The sequence below is a fragment of the Watersipora subatra genome, chromosome 1, assembly GCF_963576615.1.
Source record: "Watersipora subatra chromosome 1, tzWatSuba1.1, whole genome shotgun sequence".
NCBI lineage: Eukaryota > Metazoa > Bryozoa > Gymnolaemata > Cheilostomatida > Watersiporidae > Watersipora > Watersipora subatra.
The window spans coordinates 65,389,355-65,406,187 of NC_088708.1; the positions used below are offsets into that span (position 1 = coordinate 65,389,355).

At 39.7% G+C, this 16,833-nt stretch overlaps 1 protein-coding gene across 1 annotated transcript in view; it reads right to left on the reverse strand.

The window, feature by feature from the left end:
* LOC137407536 (dynein axonemal heavy chain 10-like) overlaps positions 1-16,833 on the reverse strand; it is a 72,378-nt gene that overhangs the window by 2,421 nt on the left and 53,124 nt on the right. The window contains exons 45-71 of the mRNA XM_068094079.1: positions 16,488-16,695; positions 16,225-16,389; positions 13,069-13,227; positions 12,765-12,963; positions 12,302-12,529; positions 11,888-12,150; positions 11,611-11,781; positions 10,826-10,986; positions 10,523-10,704; positions 10,132-10,268; positions 7,784-8,112; positions 7,298-7,405; positions 7,063-7,210; positions 6,709-6,844; positions 6,457-6,611; positions 6,117-6,335; positions 5,721-5,994; positions 5,161-5,264; positions 4,750-4,991; positions 4,374-4,623; positions 3,876-4,076; positions 2,974-3,276; positions 2,675-2,849; positions 2,460-2,591; positions 1,966-2,177; positions 1,656-1,823; positions 463-643 (exon numbers count right to left, since the gene is read on the reverse strand). Of these exons, the coding sequence (XP_067950180.1) occupies positions 463-643; positions 1,656-1,823; positions 1,966-2,177; positions 2,460-2,591; positions 2,675-2,849; positions 2,974-3,276; positions 3,876-4,076; positions 4,374-4,623; positions 4,750-4,991; positions 5,161-5,264; positions 5,721-5,994; positions 6,117-6,335; positions 6,457-6,611; positions 6,709-6,844; positions 7,063-7,210; positions 7,298-7,405; positions 7,784-8,112; positions 10,132-10,268; positions 10,523-10,704; positions 10,826-10,986; positions 11,611-11,781; positions 11,888-12,150; positions 12,302-12,529; positions 12,765-12,963; positions 13,069-13,227; positions 16,225-16,389; positions 16,488-16,695 (5,210 nt within the window). The remainder of the gene's footprint in view (positions 1-462; positions 644-1,655; positions 1,824-1,965; positions 2,178-2,459; positions 2,592-2,674; positions 2,850-2,973; positions 3,277-3,875; positions 4,077-4,373; positions 4,624-4,749; positions 4,992-5,160; positions 5,265-5,720; positions 5,995-6,116; positions 6,336-6,456; positions 6,612-6,708; positions 6,845-7,062; positions 7,211-7,297; positions 7,406-7,783; positions 8,113-10,131; positions 10,269-10,522; positions 10,705-10,825; positions 10,987-11,610; positions 11,782-11,887; positions 12,151-12,301; positions 12,530-12,764; positions 12,964-13,068; positions 13,228-16,224; positions 16,390-16,487; positions 16,696-16,833) is intronic.

Genomic DNA, 16,833 nt, shown 5'->3' on the forward strand with positions numbered 1-16,833 from the left:
GGAAGTATTACAAAATTAGTGATAATAACACAAAGTTTGCAACATGCGGTAGATACATTATGTACATATTGTCTCTAGATTGATATGTAGGCTAGCACCAATCAGAGCTCCATAGCATGATAGGACATACAAAGTAAGTCACCAGGGCTATGAGGTAAGATACTCTTCAAGACTTGAAAGCCGCTGATCATTGAATAAGCCAATGGTTAGTCAAGACTAATCAGTGTCTGGTTATGGAGTCATAGACGTTGAAAGGGACTGATATTATGAGTCAGCTTAGGCTTTTCATACATTAATTGACCTAACCATATCCATCTCATACTGTAGCCTTGCGCTCAATGACACACGTTATACTCGCAGGTTTACACGCTTCAGCAAAACACAGACATACAGCTATCTGGCAGTCTAGAAAACAAGTCCATTCGCTAAAACCAGCATATTTTTGGCAGATAGCGACTCTACCTTGTCCTGTGTGTTCCGTCACATCATCAGGGTCGGTGTAATGGGTGACAGTCGTGTAGAGAGTTGACTTATCCAGCGGCCAACTGTTCCTACGACAGGAGGCTTGCACAAGGGCTGTTAGATAGGAGGCTGGGATATGCAGGCCAGACAGCCACATAACTTTCGGCTCTGCATGCTCTACCTAAACAAGGGCAGTGAGTAAATTAGGACAACAGAAGAAGTTCTTAAGCCAATCAGGAATGAGTATTTACAATAACTGGTTATATGGGTTAACTTGTATTTAATAATGCAGTTTGTGGTTATATTGATGACAGAGCATATAACCATCATTTTCTATTACATAGGACTGATCAAGAATGCTCTTCAGATAGCTATATTTCAGTGAACGCTAACAGCTATACGATCCAATTGAGAAATAAATGTCACCATGCAAACAAGTTGTTATACCGTAAGTCCCAGGCTCAAGCAGCGCAGCTTGTGCTCAAAAACAAATGACTCACGAAATAAAAAATTATCCTCCAACAAGCCACCTGCGGTATCTAGCCGCCCTTACCAACAAGCCGCATATGCCCACAGACCGCGACTAACGACTGAGGTTTTGTCGTCCTTGACCCCTTCGGAAGCGAAAGTGTTGAGATGGGTTTCACTATACCCCCGTCCTCTTGAATAAATAAACAGACTACATCAGTACACGTGAAAAGAATTTTCATTCACTTCCAAGTTCGAATTAAAATTCCTGAACCCTTGCATCAAGAACTTACTTGCCTTGTCTCAGCTAGATTTTTATCTGCTTCGATGTCAGCAGGTATTAACATGCTCCCAACCACTTGTCTCTCACTCGTGCGTCACGAATTCACATCGAATTAGAGTGATAAATTCTTTAGTCTAAAGTATTCCATAAACATGACCTTGAAAATAAACGAGTAGGTCGCCAAAACCCCGTACATAAAAGTGTATCATGACTGCGATTCTATGGTTATAGCGCGGAGCTGTGCAATGATCGCATTTATCGAGACGCCGCTCTAAGCCCCACGTAAGTTTTAAAAACTTGGCTTTAGCCGTGGTCTATGACCTTGCACCAGAAGCCGCGCCCATCGACAAGCCGCACGGCTTCAGCATAAGGACTTACGGTACAGTAAAAAGTTGTTGAATATGAAACAATACAAATGAGAGAAAAGATAGTGAAGATTCACCCATTTGTGGTACTGTTCATATCTTGCCAGAAAGTGGGTTACCCAGTTACCGAGAGGCTTAAGCGTAGCTGGAGCAAGACGCTGCCAGACACGTGGCAACATACCATTGTACAAGCTTTTCGATATGTCATCTAAGTCATTGCTCATTCCTATCTCACCTGCAAGAGCCTGTCAATATGAAAATATATTAAATTTACAACACGAGGCAGGTGAGGTCATCTGATATTGATAATCAGTGAGAGTTGATGTTTTGAGTGGCAAGCATTCCAATGAACCAGAGATATAACTGTTTTCTGGAATAGAGACAGACCTTGCGTAGAAAGATGAGAGAAGAGTTGATTTGTTTAAGAAGTCGATTGAACCTTTCGAGCTCCTGCAAGAGGACAACTGTTGTCGGCGAGATGTTGATACCCAGATTCTTACGAATAGTATTTAAAGAAAAAGGGGCTGGAACCTTTTTAAGGATATCAACCGCTATCCTGTCAATCACGTCTTCCCGGCTGTCTCCTTCTTCATCTTCTCCTGCAGCACGCACAATTTTAACAAGGAAAACAACAAAAGAAAACTTTTCAGCCGCCGCCTTCGTTTTCCTCTCCTGCAGCACGCATGACATTAACACGGGAACATGTTCTTACATGCCCAACAATTTCTTTATTTTATCTCAAAAATTATGAAATACTTACTAGAGTATTTTTTACTCTAAATCAAACATAAAATTCTAAAATTATCCATAAACTATACAAAAGAGATATACAGTCTATTAATTCTTGAAACAGTCATAGAGCGTGAACTTCAGATGCTCACCTGTTTGAGGCTGTAACTCAAGCAGGTGATTCCACATGTTTTTCGCTGCATTCGTGTAGTAACCAATCTCAGCATTTGCATGCAGGCCGAACACCCGAGGAGTGTTGGAGAGGGGCAGGTTTTCCACATACTCTGCATACATAAATCTGCGTGTGTAGATAGGAATGTAGGCATGGTGTTTAGCTATCTTACAATGCTGCCAGAATTCAACATACCGATGTAGGTGTCTTTAGGAGCATTAAAGGCAGGAATTTCATATTTAACCTCTTCATCATGGTAGAAATAAAATGGTTGGTATGTGTCGAAGAGGAAGTCGCCAAAATATTCGTCTACATATGTGTTAAGAATCCGGCGATCAAAGCTGTCTATCGCCCGTCCACCATACATCACCTGACGGTATAGACAGCATTCCAGAATCATTAAGTAACGCAACACACCCGTTCACACAGTTTTAAATTATGGTAAAAACTATACAATTTGACATTGAAACAAATAAATCCTGGAATATTATCACCTCTCCTATAAGATACTTGAGGCTGGGCCATGGAATGCCCTTATCGCTAGCATCGGCCTTGCTCATGTATGTCTTGAGTATAGTGAGGCAGACAGAAAAATCCGACTCATTGAAGTCGTAAGGAACGTTCCAGCCGATCTTTCCATATTTCCTCCTTTCTTGGAGAACAGCATGAAGAAAGGCAAGGACGAAGACAAGAGAAGGAAAAGCAGGATGGTGGCACTCAAGGTATGCATTCAATGGTATCCTGTGATAGGTGCCTCTCAGGTTAAGCTTCAAGCCATTTGGAGGCTCCGTGACCACCTAAATATACAATATTACTGATACGCACAGTACACAAGCTGCCATAAGCACCAAATTGCTTTACCAAAGGCATATAATAGAAAGATACCATAAGTTACATTGAGACCAGCATGCTAGATTTGCAGCATGCAACATTACTTTTTGTGTGAGCCATACAAGTTTGAAAAATTGGTTAAAAGCAAATAGTAGATAAGGTTGCCATAGATTTTCAGCATGAGTTTCACTGAGTACAACCGAGTTTAGTGAGAAAAACAGATTACTTTTTAAGAAGTAGTCAAGAAGCTGTATATCGTGCAAAACAGTGTAACTATTTGAGGTTGTCTGTAAACATAACATTGTACCTTGTGGGGTCCGTAAGCTATGTCTGCAGATACCTAAATTACATGGCTTACCTTGCAGGTCTTCGGGAGTGTTGTAACAAAAAACCTGAGCAGTATATTTGGTCTAGAAGAACCTATACAGTAATACCTCGTCTAAAACCCAAATTGTAAGCTATGCCTTGTAGGACTTCTGAAATATTCCTACAGATTGTCAAGCTCTAAGGCACACTTTGTAGAACTTTATAGTAGGCCTACAAGAACCTAAGCTATGTGATTAACCTTGTATGATCTCTGAAGTATTCCTATAGGAAACCTAGAAGTTGGCTCGGTGGTCAGCCAAAGACGAAAATCAGGATGGGGCTTAATCAGTTTCTCTAGAACCTTCTCTAACTCAAGAAGCCAATCCGCGAGCAAATGACAGTTCTGCAGCATGAGCCACTGTCCTCTCTGTATTGCTGTCTCAAGAAGTGTCATGGCGAGCTGTAATCAGTCATTAACAGGTCTCATTTAAACATTTCTACGCTGATGGTTTGATCCACTTTGTAATATCATCTTTAAAAACGAGCCATAAAAATTTATGACATGGAACCATCAGGCAACAAAACCGCTTCATCAAGTTTTACTGCGTTATAGCCTCTATTGGGCACTGGGGGAAATGCAAATCATTTGGGCTTGTTAGACCTATCAGTAAATGTAAATCGTTTGTGCCTGTTAAACCTATTATGTATATTCTGATGTGAGACCTATTCAGCAAGTGAATAGGTCTGTAAGTGTTACCTTCTCTTGACCTTGGCCCATGGAAAGGAATTTGACCTTATTACTGCCAAAATTAAGACAATCAGCAAGTTTGACCAGATCACTTGCCGGGTCAGAACCAGGAGAAAGAATGAAGACTATAGGAGAAAAGCAGCTGCTTTGTTCATAGATAGTCTCAAAGCTGATTATGGGTGGGGTGACAAACTTTACCCCCATCACTGCAGTCACATATAAGTTAACAGCTCTGTATATCCGGTCAACACGGAAACACCTGTAAAACATTGTTTTACCTTAGTTATCGTAACCCGTGCTCAGCATCACTAAGCAATCAGATAGGTAGCGAGAGGTGAACTCAGTCAATGGCTGAGTTACATAAAGTTGGAAAAGTGATACAAACCGTAGTAGCATTAGTCTGCGGAAGGGAGTGAGGGAACCTTCTGCAGAGTAGGGAGGAGGATAGATAGCTGCCTCAGGTGCGTCACCCATAATCCATGCATTCCAGAGATGTGAATGCTCAGCCATGGCATCCATAAGCTCTTCAAATCCAGCCATTTTAGCCAACTTTAGACAGTCTAGCCATGCCTTATCCGTTAGCCAATTAAATTGTTTGTTCCCAGAGTTAGTCAAAGCAATGTCTCCCTGTAGGTGTAAAGGGCTAGTCGTGTCAGGAGTAACACGATGCATGAGTAGATGTAGCCAAGTGCTTGTTACTCAACATAGAGGTAACATTGAGATAACATGAGAAACCTTTTTTAACCTAAAGAGAGGAGAAACAAATCTACTCCCTTGCGTATCTACTAATCCCTACCTTGATAAAGAAGTCTATTTCTTGCTGCTTTATTTCTCCATCATTCTGTTGAATCTTGATGGCCTTCTGCAGAGAGAAGAGCAGCTTGTGTTGTTCAAAGATACCTGGGAAAAATATTTTCTAATGAGTGGTGTTTTACAACAATTGGGAGAGCAAAAAGGACCAAGAGTGACCATGGATGACAAATGGCTATCACCAAATGACATAGGCGAACAAGAGTGAGGAAGAGAGAAAGGGAGCAATGATTAACTGCTATAATCTACTTGACAGATAATATTAACAATTGGAACAGACAAACGAACAGAGAAGAGCGAAAAAGCAGGAATAGTTTTGTAAACAGAGGAAGAGATCAGAAGTGCAAAAATGAAAAATTTAGTTAAACTGAAGAATGAAGAGACCACCATCAAAAACAGCGATAGTAAAGAGCAAAGAAAAGGAGCAGCCATATAAGAATGAATTGAAATGAAAACTATGTAACAAAATAAAAAATAGGTCTAACGAGAGTTGGAGAGTGGCACAGAACAAGAACTATAAGTGATAAAAAAGAGTGGCCAGAGCACCTGTGCAACCATAGTTGTAGACATTATATGTGAGTGTGTCCTTGATAAAGCCTAGCCTCTTTGGCAGGTATGAGTGGGGCTGACTTCGCCTCAAGGAATGAGAGAAAACCTCCAGATATGTTGCCAAAGAATACTGATACATGGTGTTTACTGAAGCTAAATCCGATAGCACAAAGAACAAAATAGCCCCTTGCTTGGCGGCTGGTCGATAGCCATCTCGTAGTTTGTCAATATCTTTAGCAGTAACTTCTCCTAGAGCAAGTTTTTCCAGAACCTACCAGTTAACAGCATTTTTACTTTTCAATTTACAACTTTAGCAGGAGTGAGTTGATTGAACTGCTTTAAAATCTCAGGATAGTTATGAGAGGGTGGAAGAGTCCACCCCTACCGACTTACTTCAGAGGCCTTAGTCTTAGTGTCCTCAAGGGTCTGAATGAGCTCAACATTGTCAAGCATGTTGCCAGTAGAGGTAGCGAGCTCTCGTAGCAGCATGTCCTCCAGGTCCTTCAGAAGTTTCTTGTTATCACTCGTCTCCTGTATCAGTTTCTCTCTCTGCTCCTCCACATCTTTCCTCTCGAAAGCAACTATGAAGGAAAGCAGTTGGTCCTCAAGGCCCTAAAATACCAACAACATAGAATTAATGCAAGCCAAAATTTGGCCTAATCGATGAATATATTCCATGATTGAGATAATCAACCCAAAATGAGAAGATGAAAAAGATAGTGGGTTTGATTACCTTTAAGGTCACGGTGTAATTTATGATAGATGACTTTATGAAATGAACTGGTGTAAATTTGGGATTAGAGAGCTTGGTAACGAGGTAGAGGCGAAAGTTAGGATCATAGTCTACTTCCTTGTCACCAAGGACAACAAACTGTCGGCCTTCAGTCCCTGAATCAAAACAATAGAAAGGATTGTAACAGGAAAAATACGGCGGTTAAGGGTCAAACAGGCAGGTACTACATGATTATATACAGGTATGTTATACCTTTGACCTCTTTCTCCATGATATTCTCTATAACTGGATCAATATACTCATCAATGTCTTTCAGCAGAAAAGGAAAGCCATATTTAATAGCCAACTCAAGCTGCTTTAGAAAGTCAGCGTCATTGAATGTAGCTATCTAAAACAGTTATCGAAACAACATACAATGGTACACAGAAATATGCAAACTATCTGTCATGCAGTCAGCAAATGACAACCTAACCAGACTGAATATATGTATATTACACATCGTGGTACCATTAAAAGTGACACAAGTTATAGTCAATAAAGAGCGGATTCCCACCCACGCACACACACACAAGAGAACACGGGGTCTTATATTATTGGAGCAGCCACCTTAAGATTGTGCTTCTCCTCCCTCTTTTTTATCCAGTTGATGGCTTGCTCTTGAGGGTCAATACACAGTGGAAACCTGCTTGACTGTGTCGTAAGAATGCCATTCTGAACAGACAGTTCATCAGGTGGCAGCCCTTCCGAGGTCCACCTAGACAAAAGCAGCGCACAGAAAACTACTTAATGGGCAGAGCTTATTCAAAAGCAACGATGAACCAAGGTTTAGCTGGGAGCATACCTGCTTATCTCCACATCATTAGTCAGATCCTCCAATCTGAACACCTCACTTATTGGAATGTCAAGTTTCTCAATGTTCTCCTTCCAATCCTTGTAAACCATCACATTTCTATGACAATACAGAAGAACAAACACTAGCGATACTTTTAATATATAACTGCACTTTCACTAAAATCATTTAATATATCAATATCTAGTCATTATGACAGTATCACCAATATAAAAGTCTCTGCAGATATCTTATTTTTAACTTTATACTTTACAAAAGCAATGATGTACCGGAGATATTTTAAATGTTTCGAACAATAGGCAGAGCTAACAATTAATCCATCAAAACCAGACCACTTGGTATATTCCTACTGGTGCTCAATAGGTCCCTCCGACACAGATCACTAGCAATAGCAAGTGCCAACAGTTATCAACTGTGGCTAGGATAAGACTGCTAGAATTTGGAGATGCACAGTTGTGCAAGCTGCACACTACAAACCTAAAGTCCCAACTGAAAGCCCCAACATAGCAGAGAAACGTAGCAAAGAGAAGACAATCCCCAAGTAGCTGCAGGCGTTTTTTCTTGAGATCTTTTAATTCCTTTAACCATCTGACATTCTCAGATCCAAGACCATTGATGAGTTTGTCAGCGGCCACCGCCCTCCTCTCCATAAGCTCTGTCTCTGCCTGTAGAGCCATTCTTTCGGCCATCGCTTCCTCATACCGCTTTGCTAAAGCTTTGAGCTCTTCTTCAAGGCTGGCAACCTCTCTATTTAATTTCTCTAGATCTCTCTTGGCCACGTGAAACATCTTCTCTAACTTGGCAACCTGCAATCACATGCCATGAGTCAGTGTTTCGTACTCAGTTAGAGTCGTGTTGTTGCCAGATTAGCAATTGTTTCTTAGATGAGCCAAAACATGAAAAGGTTTGTTAAAATAAATAGGTACATAGAAAATTGTTTATTCTAGTCTTGATAGCAAATAACAGAGAATCATTTTAACAGAGGCATCATCACCTATGGATGCCTAGAACTAAAAACCTTGCTGTGTTTAAGTCCTAAAAATACAAAAACAAGCTTGGAAAGGTTGCAAGCTTAAACCTATGACGCAGTGACAAACTGTTGTACGCAGAGAAAGAGCTTTATACTGTAAAACTTACGATAGAAAACAAGCCTATCACCAACGTGTAGCAGAGTTCATTGTCCTAAATTTGTTCATATTAAAGGAGGTGGGCCACGGAAACATCAACGACTTCATACATTAATGACATCTTCATGCTTGGATTTATTCCAAAACCAATTACAGATTTGCTTTTCTTGGTCTGCCTTTAACACAATGAATGTTAAAATACTGAAAACTATGCATTTTATTGACGACTGCAAAATACTTGATAAAAGCATAGAAACTGAAAATTGAAAAATTGGAATGTTTGTATGTTTCCATGGTGTAGTGGTTAGCGGTTCGGACTGCCAAGCAGCGGGACACTGGTTCAACCCTGACTATAGGATATGAGCAATGGCATCCTTTTTTAAGGGAGAGACTTCTGACAGAAAACCTGAAGTCGGCAATAAAAACTACCTTAGAGCTCTCCCAATAAAACTTGTAAAATGTCTAATGCAAGCAATTGGAGATAACATTAGGGAGGAATCTATGGCAAAATATTCTTAATTAACTACACTGCGCCCTCGGGTGACAATGTCATACAATTTTTTTGCCCTATGATGTAGGAAAAGACGATTATTCGCCTCTCTCTTTGAAATATTTTCCGCCATACTATATCAACAAAAATTTTCCTCGATATTCAAATTTGGGATTCAGTGTGCTGATTACATCGGAATAACAAATAAATTGATGTGGTATTCGTCGAAATCCCTCTAATAACGAAAGAAAGAAATACAATGCCCGATCTCGCTCAGTTCGGCGTTATTCATTATTAGCCATTAAGAAAACGAAACCGGAAACAGATAGGTGATAAAATTTTAGTGATGAAAAAGTTGACGTTTGATAAAATATTTAAAAATACTCACTAGAACTTAGCTTCAAGTGTGTGTTTAGTAAGTTAAATTCATTTAAGTTAAATCCAACGTGTATGATATATGTCTGTCTCGAAGGTAAAAACTCCCTACAGTACGTACTGCACATAGTACATAGTAATGTTTCATTTTATTGCAGATCATAACCAATAAATACACTAAAGTTACTGTGGTTAACTATAGATAGTAAAGTTAACATATTATTTTGTCACTAATTTTTAACATGCACAGGGATATAAAATTTTGATGATTTTTACTAGGGGATGGTTGCATTAGATATTTACTTTGGTTTCTATACCCCTCTATACGAAATTTTTACCTTACAATGCCAACACTAGAACGAATTAAAATCCTATGTCGAGGGTCCACTGTAACATATTTCTGGTGCGGCGAAAAATGGGAGACTTTTCATAGACTTTCAATAATGACAAAACTACACGCTTGTTATCGGCTTGCTTGACTGCTTTACAAATATAAATTGTTTCACGAGGAAACTACTGGCAATTAATGTAAAGTTGTCTGCTCAGTAACTATTTTTTATAAACTGCCTCACTTTAAAGCCTGTGTACACATAGCTACATGCCCTCCGCTGCCTATTATTTTCAATTACTTTAATACCGCTATTAGGCTATTTGGATTTGGGTGTATGAAGATCAGGTCTCACTAACGCATAAGCAACATCTATGCAATATAAGCATGAGGTTTCAAAACAACTGTTACACAACACCTCCATCATCGGTCTAATTAATATTGCTTTTCCATTATTAAACTAGCCAACTAAATAATCTACACAGAAATTAACAGTAAAAGTAACCTTTTCACGCTTTGGTTTAACCTCTTTTGCAACAGCGCAGTAAGACATGACTGCATCGACAAACTTAAGGAGTCCATAGCCAGCCTTGCTTGTCGCTTTCATTTCACTGAGGCTGAGTGAGCCTTCAGACATTAGGGCTACAAGCACAGGTGTCAGATTCGGGTAGAAACGTTGCTCATGTAAAATATAAATTATCTCTATGTTAATTTTTGTTGTCTCAATCTATGACAAAGTGTCGACTTCAAAGTTATGTTGCCAAACTGCAAGCCAATTGAGCGTGAGAAATGTTTGTGGATTCAACACAAGCATAAGATGAGCAAAAGAAGAATGAGAAACGAGGGATGGCCCTGGAAGACAAACTCATGTTTATATAATAGCATGAAGTGCTCACTTTTAACAGCAGCTATTTGTTTATTTGAGATGTTGTCTACATCCATGGTGGTGAGACTACGTAGGAAACCAGGCTCAGCCATCATCTGTTTAGCAGATTTCCACGAGACTTCTTTGATACCCCTGAACACCACTATACACTCACATACTGTCTGCACCGGCTTGGGAGGCTTAGCGAATGACCTACAAAACACCCATTCCCTTCATTCGAGCGTAGAAGAATCAGTCTTGACAACCTACAAGGGAGAATTTAAGTAGAGAAGTATATTTCTTCCTGAAACTGGCCACTGCAACTAGACCTGACCTGATCTCAGAAACATCTGTTTTGTCAAGATCATCAAGGGCAAGTCTTGCTGCCTCTAGTGCAGGCAAGGCATCTGTCAGTGCTTCTTCCGCCTCACGTTTCTCTATCTCAATCACTCGGCTCTGCTCTTCTATTTCCTTGCCCTTCTCCACAGCAACTTCCTATCAAATACACAGGTGATCTCCACTTAAAATTCTTTCGCGAGGATCTCTTGAGTTGCAAGGGGTGGCATGATAATATTGGGAATGCTGAAGTCTTGCGTGACTGACACTGTTAGCACAGTGGCGTCCACTACTTTTGGATTACAGCAATATACTGTCTATAAGCATCTAAAAGTATTGTCATTTGATATATGAACCAACAGTTTTACTTCATAAAACACCATAATGATTGGTGCAGGAATCTAGAAACTACATACAATGTTTAGGAAGATCCACTTCTGGGCACATGCGGGGACAGCACAAAGTGGTTGATAAAAGTACCACTGCTAGTATGATATACTACAGATAGTATGAACTAATATGTTTAGTCAGATGTACACAAAAACAATAGAGACATTTTTTCAGCTGAAACCTATACCAATAGAGGTTGAACCAAGTGCTCTACCACCACTGCATACAGTTTCCAATTCAATGGTAACAATCCACACCGCTAATTATATATGAGCCAGATATGTTGCTGCAAGGCGAACATGTATTAGTGTATGAAGCTGTTCCATTCAAAGCTAACAAAACTAAGAATTACTTATCATTTTATGCATGAAAAGATGGTTGTATATTGAGAACCTTTTTAGCCTGAGCTTTTGCAGTTCCCTCAGCTATAGTCCTAAGGAGCGCTTCACAACTCAGCGTTTTTTCTTCAACTGCTGCCTTTTGAGTCACCAGTTTCTCATTAAGCTCAGCTAACTGTAGTGAGGCTTCCGCAAGCTTGGACATGCCCCCACTTAGCCTGTTGCACTACAGAAGATTACATACACACTTGACAGACGCAGGGTGAGGAACTATTGAGGTTAGCTTTCATAGTGATTACCAATCATGCCCTCGTGTTGAAGTATAAGCCCACCTGACTCTGTATGTACTTGTCCTTGCTGTCCAACAGCTGCAGATATCTGTATAGAAAATCTAGAAAATTCTTAGGCGTTGAGTAGTTTATTCTCCGCCATTTTCGGAGAAAAAGGTTGCTATACTCTCCAACCGAGAGATGCACATCCACAATGTGTGATATGATAGCATCTCTGTGATTAGAAGGTATGAGAGAATTCTCTTCAGATATAAATACTCCAGCTACTGCCTGTAGGGCTTGTGGTGGCCATGGGAAAAACCAGTCTGCAAAAACAATGTAAAAACAAAGTCTAGACGAATCTCAATGAAATATGGTCAAAGCCACCTGTCTTCCTTGAATATATTTCCTATTACGACAGTCAGCATCAGAGATCCATTCTCTCCTTCCCCTACAGTAGCACAACTAGTGGCTCACCAATGCTCGTGTTGTTGACAAGTCCTGGAAAGTTTCTACACCTGTTCCTGAGCGTCTCGCCCACAGGAGACATGCAAATAACCATGTGTAGGTTGCTTGAGCACTTTCTGACAAAGTACTGCCAAATTTCATCCTTAGCCAAGCTGCAACCAGCATCCAATGCCTCCTGCCGGATGGAGGAAAGAATAGATTCTTTTTCCTCATCTGAATAAAGCGCTGGCACCATACCTGTCATTCAGCCATAAGTTTATTAGCAGGGACCATACGTGAAAAAGTAAAAGAAGGTAGAACAAGGGAATTATGGAACCATGAGAAAAAGGCAAGCTCAAAAGAACAGATTGTCAATGTGAATACGCAAATATCTTCCGCATCTCTGATTAGCAGCTGCGCATATCTCACAGAAGTACTTTAAGAACACTAACTGTTGAGGCCATCCAAAGAGAATACACTAAGGCTGCCATACCGGAGGTAAGCATGTTGTTGATGAGCTCCAAAAACTCCTCCTTAACCACATGCTGGTCTGTGAAGAGGAAAACAATCTCTCTCCTCTCTGAGCCGAGACGGTTATACAGGTTTTTCAAGTCCTCTCTAAGGCTATGTTCATTGTAGCCACGGGCTAAGGTGATGCTGAACACAGCACAGCCCGCAGTATGAGCTGCCAGCTAAAAATAAAACAGCAAACTGCACTAGTTGAACAACAATGACAAAATAGCCTTACCCTTATTCAAAGAATAGAAACGAAAGCTACAATTAGCATGATCGATTACCTTGGTCAAAGACTGTTTTCCACCACCACCCAAGCCTACAAGTAGAGTGTGTCCTTGCTCCATCCTAAGGGTACGATGTATCCTTGTTAGATGTTCCAAAGCATCTTCAAACATGACTAGTTTTGTGGGCCCATGCTGCTCAGCATAATCTTCCAAAATCTACAGCATAAAGACCACCAGTACAGGTAAAAGCTCTAACATGTGTGTCATATGAGCCAAGGCCATCAGAGGACACTTGCAGCCAGTGCTACTTTTTATGGCAGACATATGCCCTTAATATTAGCCAGATTTTGTTTGTCTTTATGAGCATAACTGACAGTATTACACCGATGGTTCTCTGCATCATATCGTATCTTAACTGACAGTATTACACCGATCGTTCTCTGTATCATATTGTATCTTAACTGACAGTATTACACCGATCGTTCTCTGTATCATATTGTATCTTAACTGACAGTATTACACCGATCGTTCTCTGCATCATATCGTATCTTAACTGACAGTATTACACCGATCGTTCTCTGCATCATATTGTATCTTGCAGATTGCATCTACATGTAGCTTGATTATGGTATTTATTACAAAACCTCTCGATATATATACCAGTTGAACGCCCGGCATTGCAGAAGTAATAAAAAGATTTTGTAAAATTTTTTTACATTAAATCAACATATTCAGCATCAACATTTACCATTCTAACTTTTAAATGAACTTTTTAAATAAATTATTTCTGTGTACTGTGCTATTTCTGTTTACTGTGTTCATTTCTGTGCAATTCATACTGTACCGGCTGCAGTGCCTACTACAGATCTATTCTGATTGCAATAGTCTTGTCGGCTGTGTGAGTTTACGCATTTTTCTCCCCTTACGGGCATGCATTTTTCTTTTGGTATGGCTTTACAGATTCTTCTTCTGGTAAAGCTTTACACTTAATACTAGCTGCAGGCTTTAATGGGAAACCATGAAATATTGGCATGTATTCCAAGTATGTGCCAATTTATTCCATTGGACACAGAGTAGTGTATTGGATAAAGGGATGTCCGCAGAATTGGAGGTTGAGTTCAAATCCAATTCACAGTGGGTATTTCATTATTAAAACTCTATTGCTATAGCTGGACAGATGGAAGTACATACACAGTAGTATAGATGGACAAACATTCACTATGTTTCCATGGTGCGCAGTACTGCGATGCAGCCCCCTCCGAAGTCGAGGGGATTGTACGTTTCCATGCTGCGCAGTTGTTTTCAGCAAATTAGTCAGAAAAGAGAAATTGTATAAATCGAATCGCCTGATGGAGAAATTGAATCGATCATGGATACCGAACGTCAGAAACGGTCTTTTTATGCCTCTGTCATCATTATACTTTTATTTACAATACACATTCACAAGGTTTTACAAACCTTAACACAATTTTTACAAAGTAATATATTTTTAATAAGTATTTTTAAGTAATATATTATTTAAACGTTAATTTAGGACTTGCTACCTATTTTTCGAAAAGTGTTGGCATCGATAACAAAGTCTAGGAAAGTAATCACCTCATCATCCTCATGGGTGCGGACCATAATTAAATATAGATGAAAGAAGATCAGAAGAATAGAAAAAAACAAGATTAACGGGATAACATTTGTACTAGTTTATGGCCCTCGAAGAATCCGTCTCCACGGCATGAGAGCTATGCGCAGCCACTGCGCAGTTGCTGTTTCCTTGCTACAAATTTGCACTGGCTTCGCATTGGTCAGTGCGCAGTGATTTCAGTGCGAAGACGCCGTTTCCATGATTCGAAGAGGGCGCAACTCCGAAGCACTGCGCATCATGGAAACATAGTGAATGAGATTTATATATGTACCATTTGCCAGCAGATTATCATACTCGCGAGTGACCTTGGCCATTCTAGCAAATCTGATATCAATGGTTAGTGTATTTTCACACATATAGTGACTTATATCACTTAATAAATCCATCAAGCTTTTGTGGCTTAATTGGTAAGGGATTTGCTTGGTGAATGGGAGGCTCCAAGATCAAATCTTGAGCGATACAGATTCTTTATACCAAGATTTTAATAGATATAACTGGAATTTCCGAATGAAAAATAGTTCAACAAAAATGTTGCAGCCGATGTCATGTCTGCCAATATCGCTCCACCTGAAGGAAAGTGCAAAATATAGACAACATTACCATTGCTACGCCTGTAAATGGGTTAAATTTCTCTTCCCAAAATTTGAGCGCTACTCTCTATTTGATCATCACCAACATAACACGTCACTATAAGAAAAGGGTTGAAAAATACAGCGCCATGGCGTTCAAATAGAGGTTTTACTGTATTTTGACTACTAATGCACTATATAGAACAAGGAAAGGGTAACAATACACTACACATTCTCATGCTGTAATTGCTTGCGATTAGTTAAGTTATTATCCATCATTCCTCTATGATGTAGATTCATGTGTGATCAGTTTAACAATGCCTAGAACTATTCGTAACTCGGCGCATAACCTGCTGCAAATCTGGCAATAAAATGACTTGAAACTAAGAAATTTAAACTTATGAACGTGCCCAGTGATTAACTTGATCAGTAAAATAATACAACAGTCATACAAACCTCCACAAAGCTTACAGCATGTTTACACGTAAATACTGAAGGTGCTGAGGGATGTACATGACAAAACATCAAAAAACATTTGTTGTGGAATAGAGCATACAATAAGGAATCCTTTAGTTCTACTCATATTCATAAATTTTAGTTTTCCTCTACACGATGCCTTAAGTGTTACATAACTGACACCATAATTATTCCATTGATGTCTATATGAATGAACCAATTAAGAGCGTACTAAATAATGCCAGCATTAGATAATTTATAAAAATCCTGTGTAAATCTGTGTCCAATAGAGGCAAAAACTACATGGTTTACCTACAATTTGAGGGATATATAATTGAAATCCGAATGCCTTATGTGTAGTTCATCATGTAACCCTATGCAATGTGATGCCCTATATGATGCCCTATGTGACGCCAAGAGCTCTCTAATTACATGTCTTTTAGCCTGTGTATAACTTATCAGCTTTCCTCAAACTGACATTGATTTGACAGCATATATCTAATGTTTACATCCAGTATTCACTCTGCATTAAATATCTCGCTCACTACCAACCTCTGCGAATAGTGCTTTGGCACTCTCATAGTCAATGATGTCTTCATATACCCTTGGTTCTGACTCTTCCAGGGCCAACCTGTAATCTCCGTAGAGAATAGGGTCTTTCAGCACGAGCTTGGCCATTTCTGGGTGGTTGGTCTCCACCAGATTTATTATGTAGCTCTGTGAAAGAATCTCATTGGTTGTACTTGCCCTCTTGTGTCCATACATAACAAGAAGATCAGTAACAGTAATGAAGGTAACTCTAAAGAACTAGCTACCTTTACATTGTTCTGGTCTTCAACACTGATGAGCCGGTCATGAAACACTCTCATGCACTCATTCCTCCATACTCTCATAAACTCGTGGTTGTGTCTGAACACATCAGACGTGGTCTGGCATAGCCCCGCAAACACTCGCGAAAGGTCACGAAGGTTAAATATGTAGTGAAACTTGGAAGGGGTTGGAGGCATCTCTCTTACTATCGCCCTATAAACCAAAAGACCACTTGTGGTGTATATCAAAACAAATACTAAAATCTCACCAGAGAGCATCTATCAAACACTTGCTAATGCTTATGAACTTTGGGTAAAACATAGCCATATGGTAGACAGAGTTGTAACAATG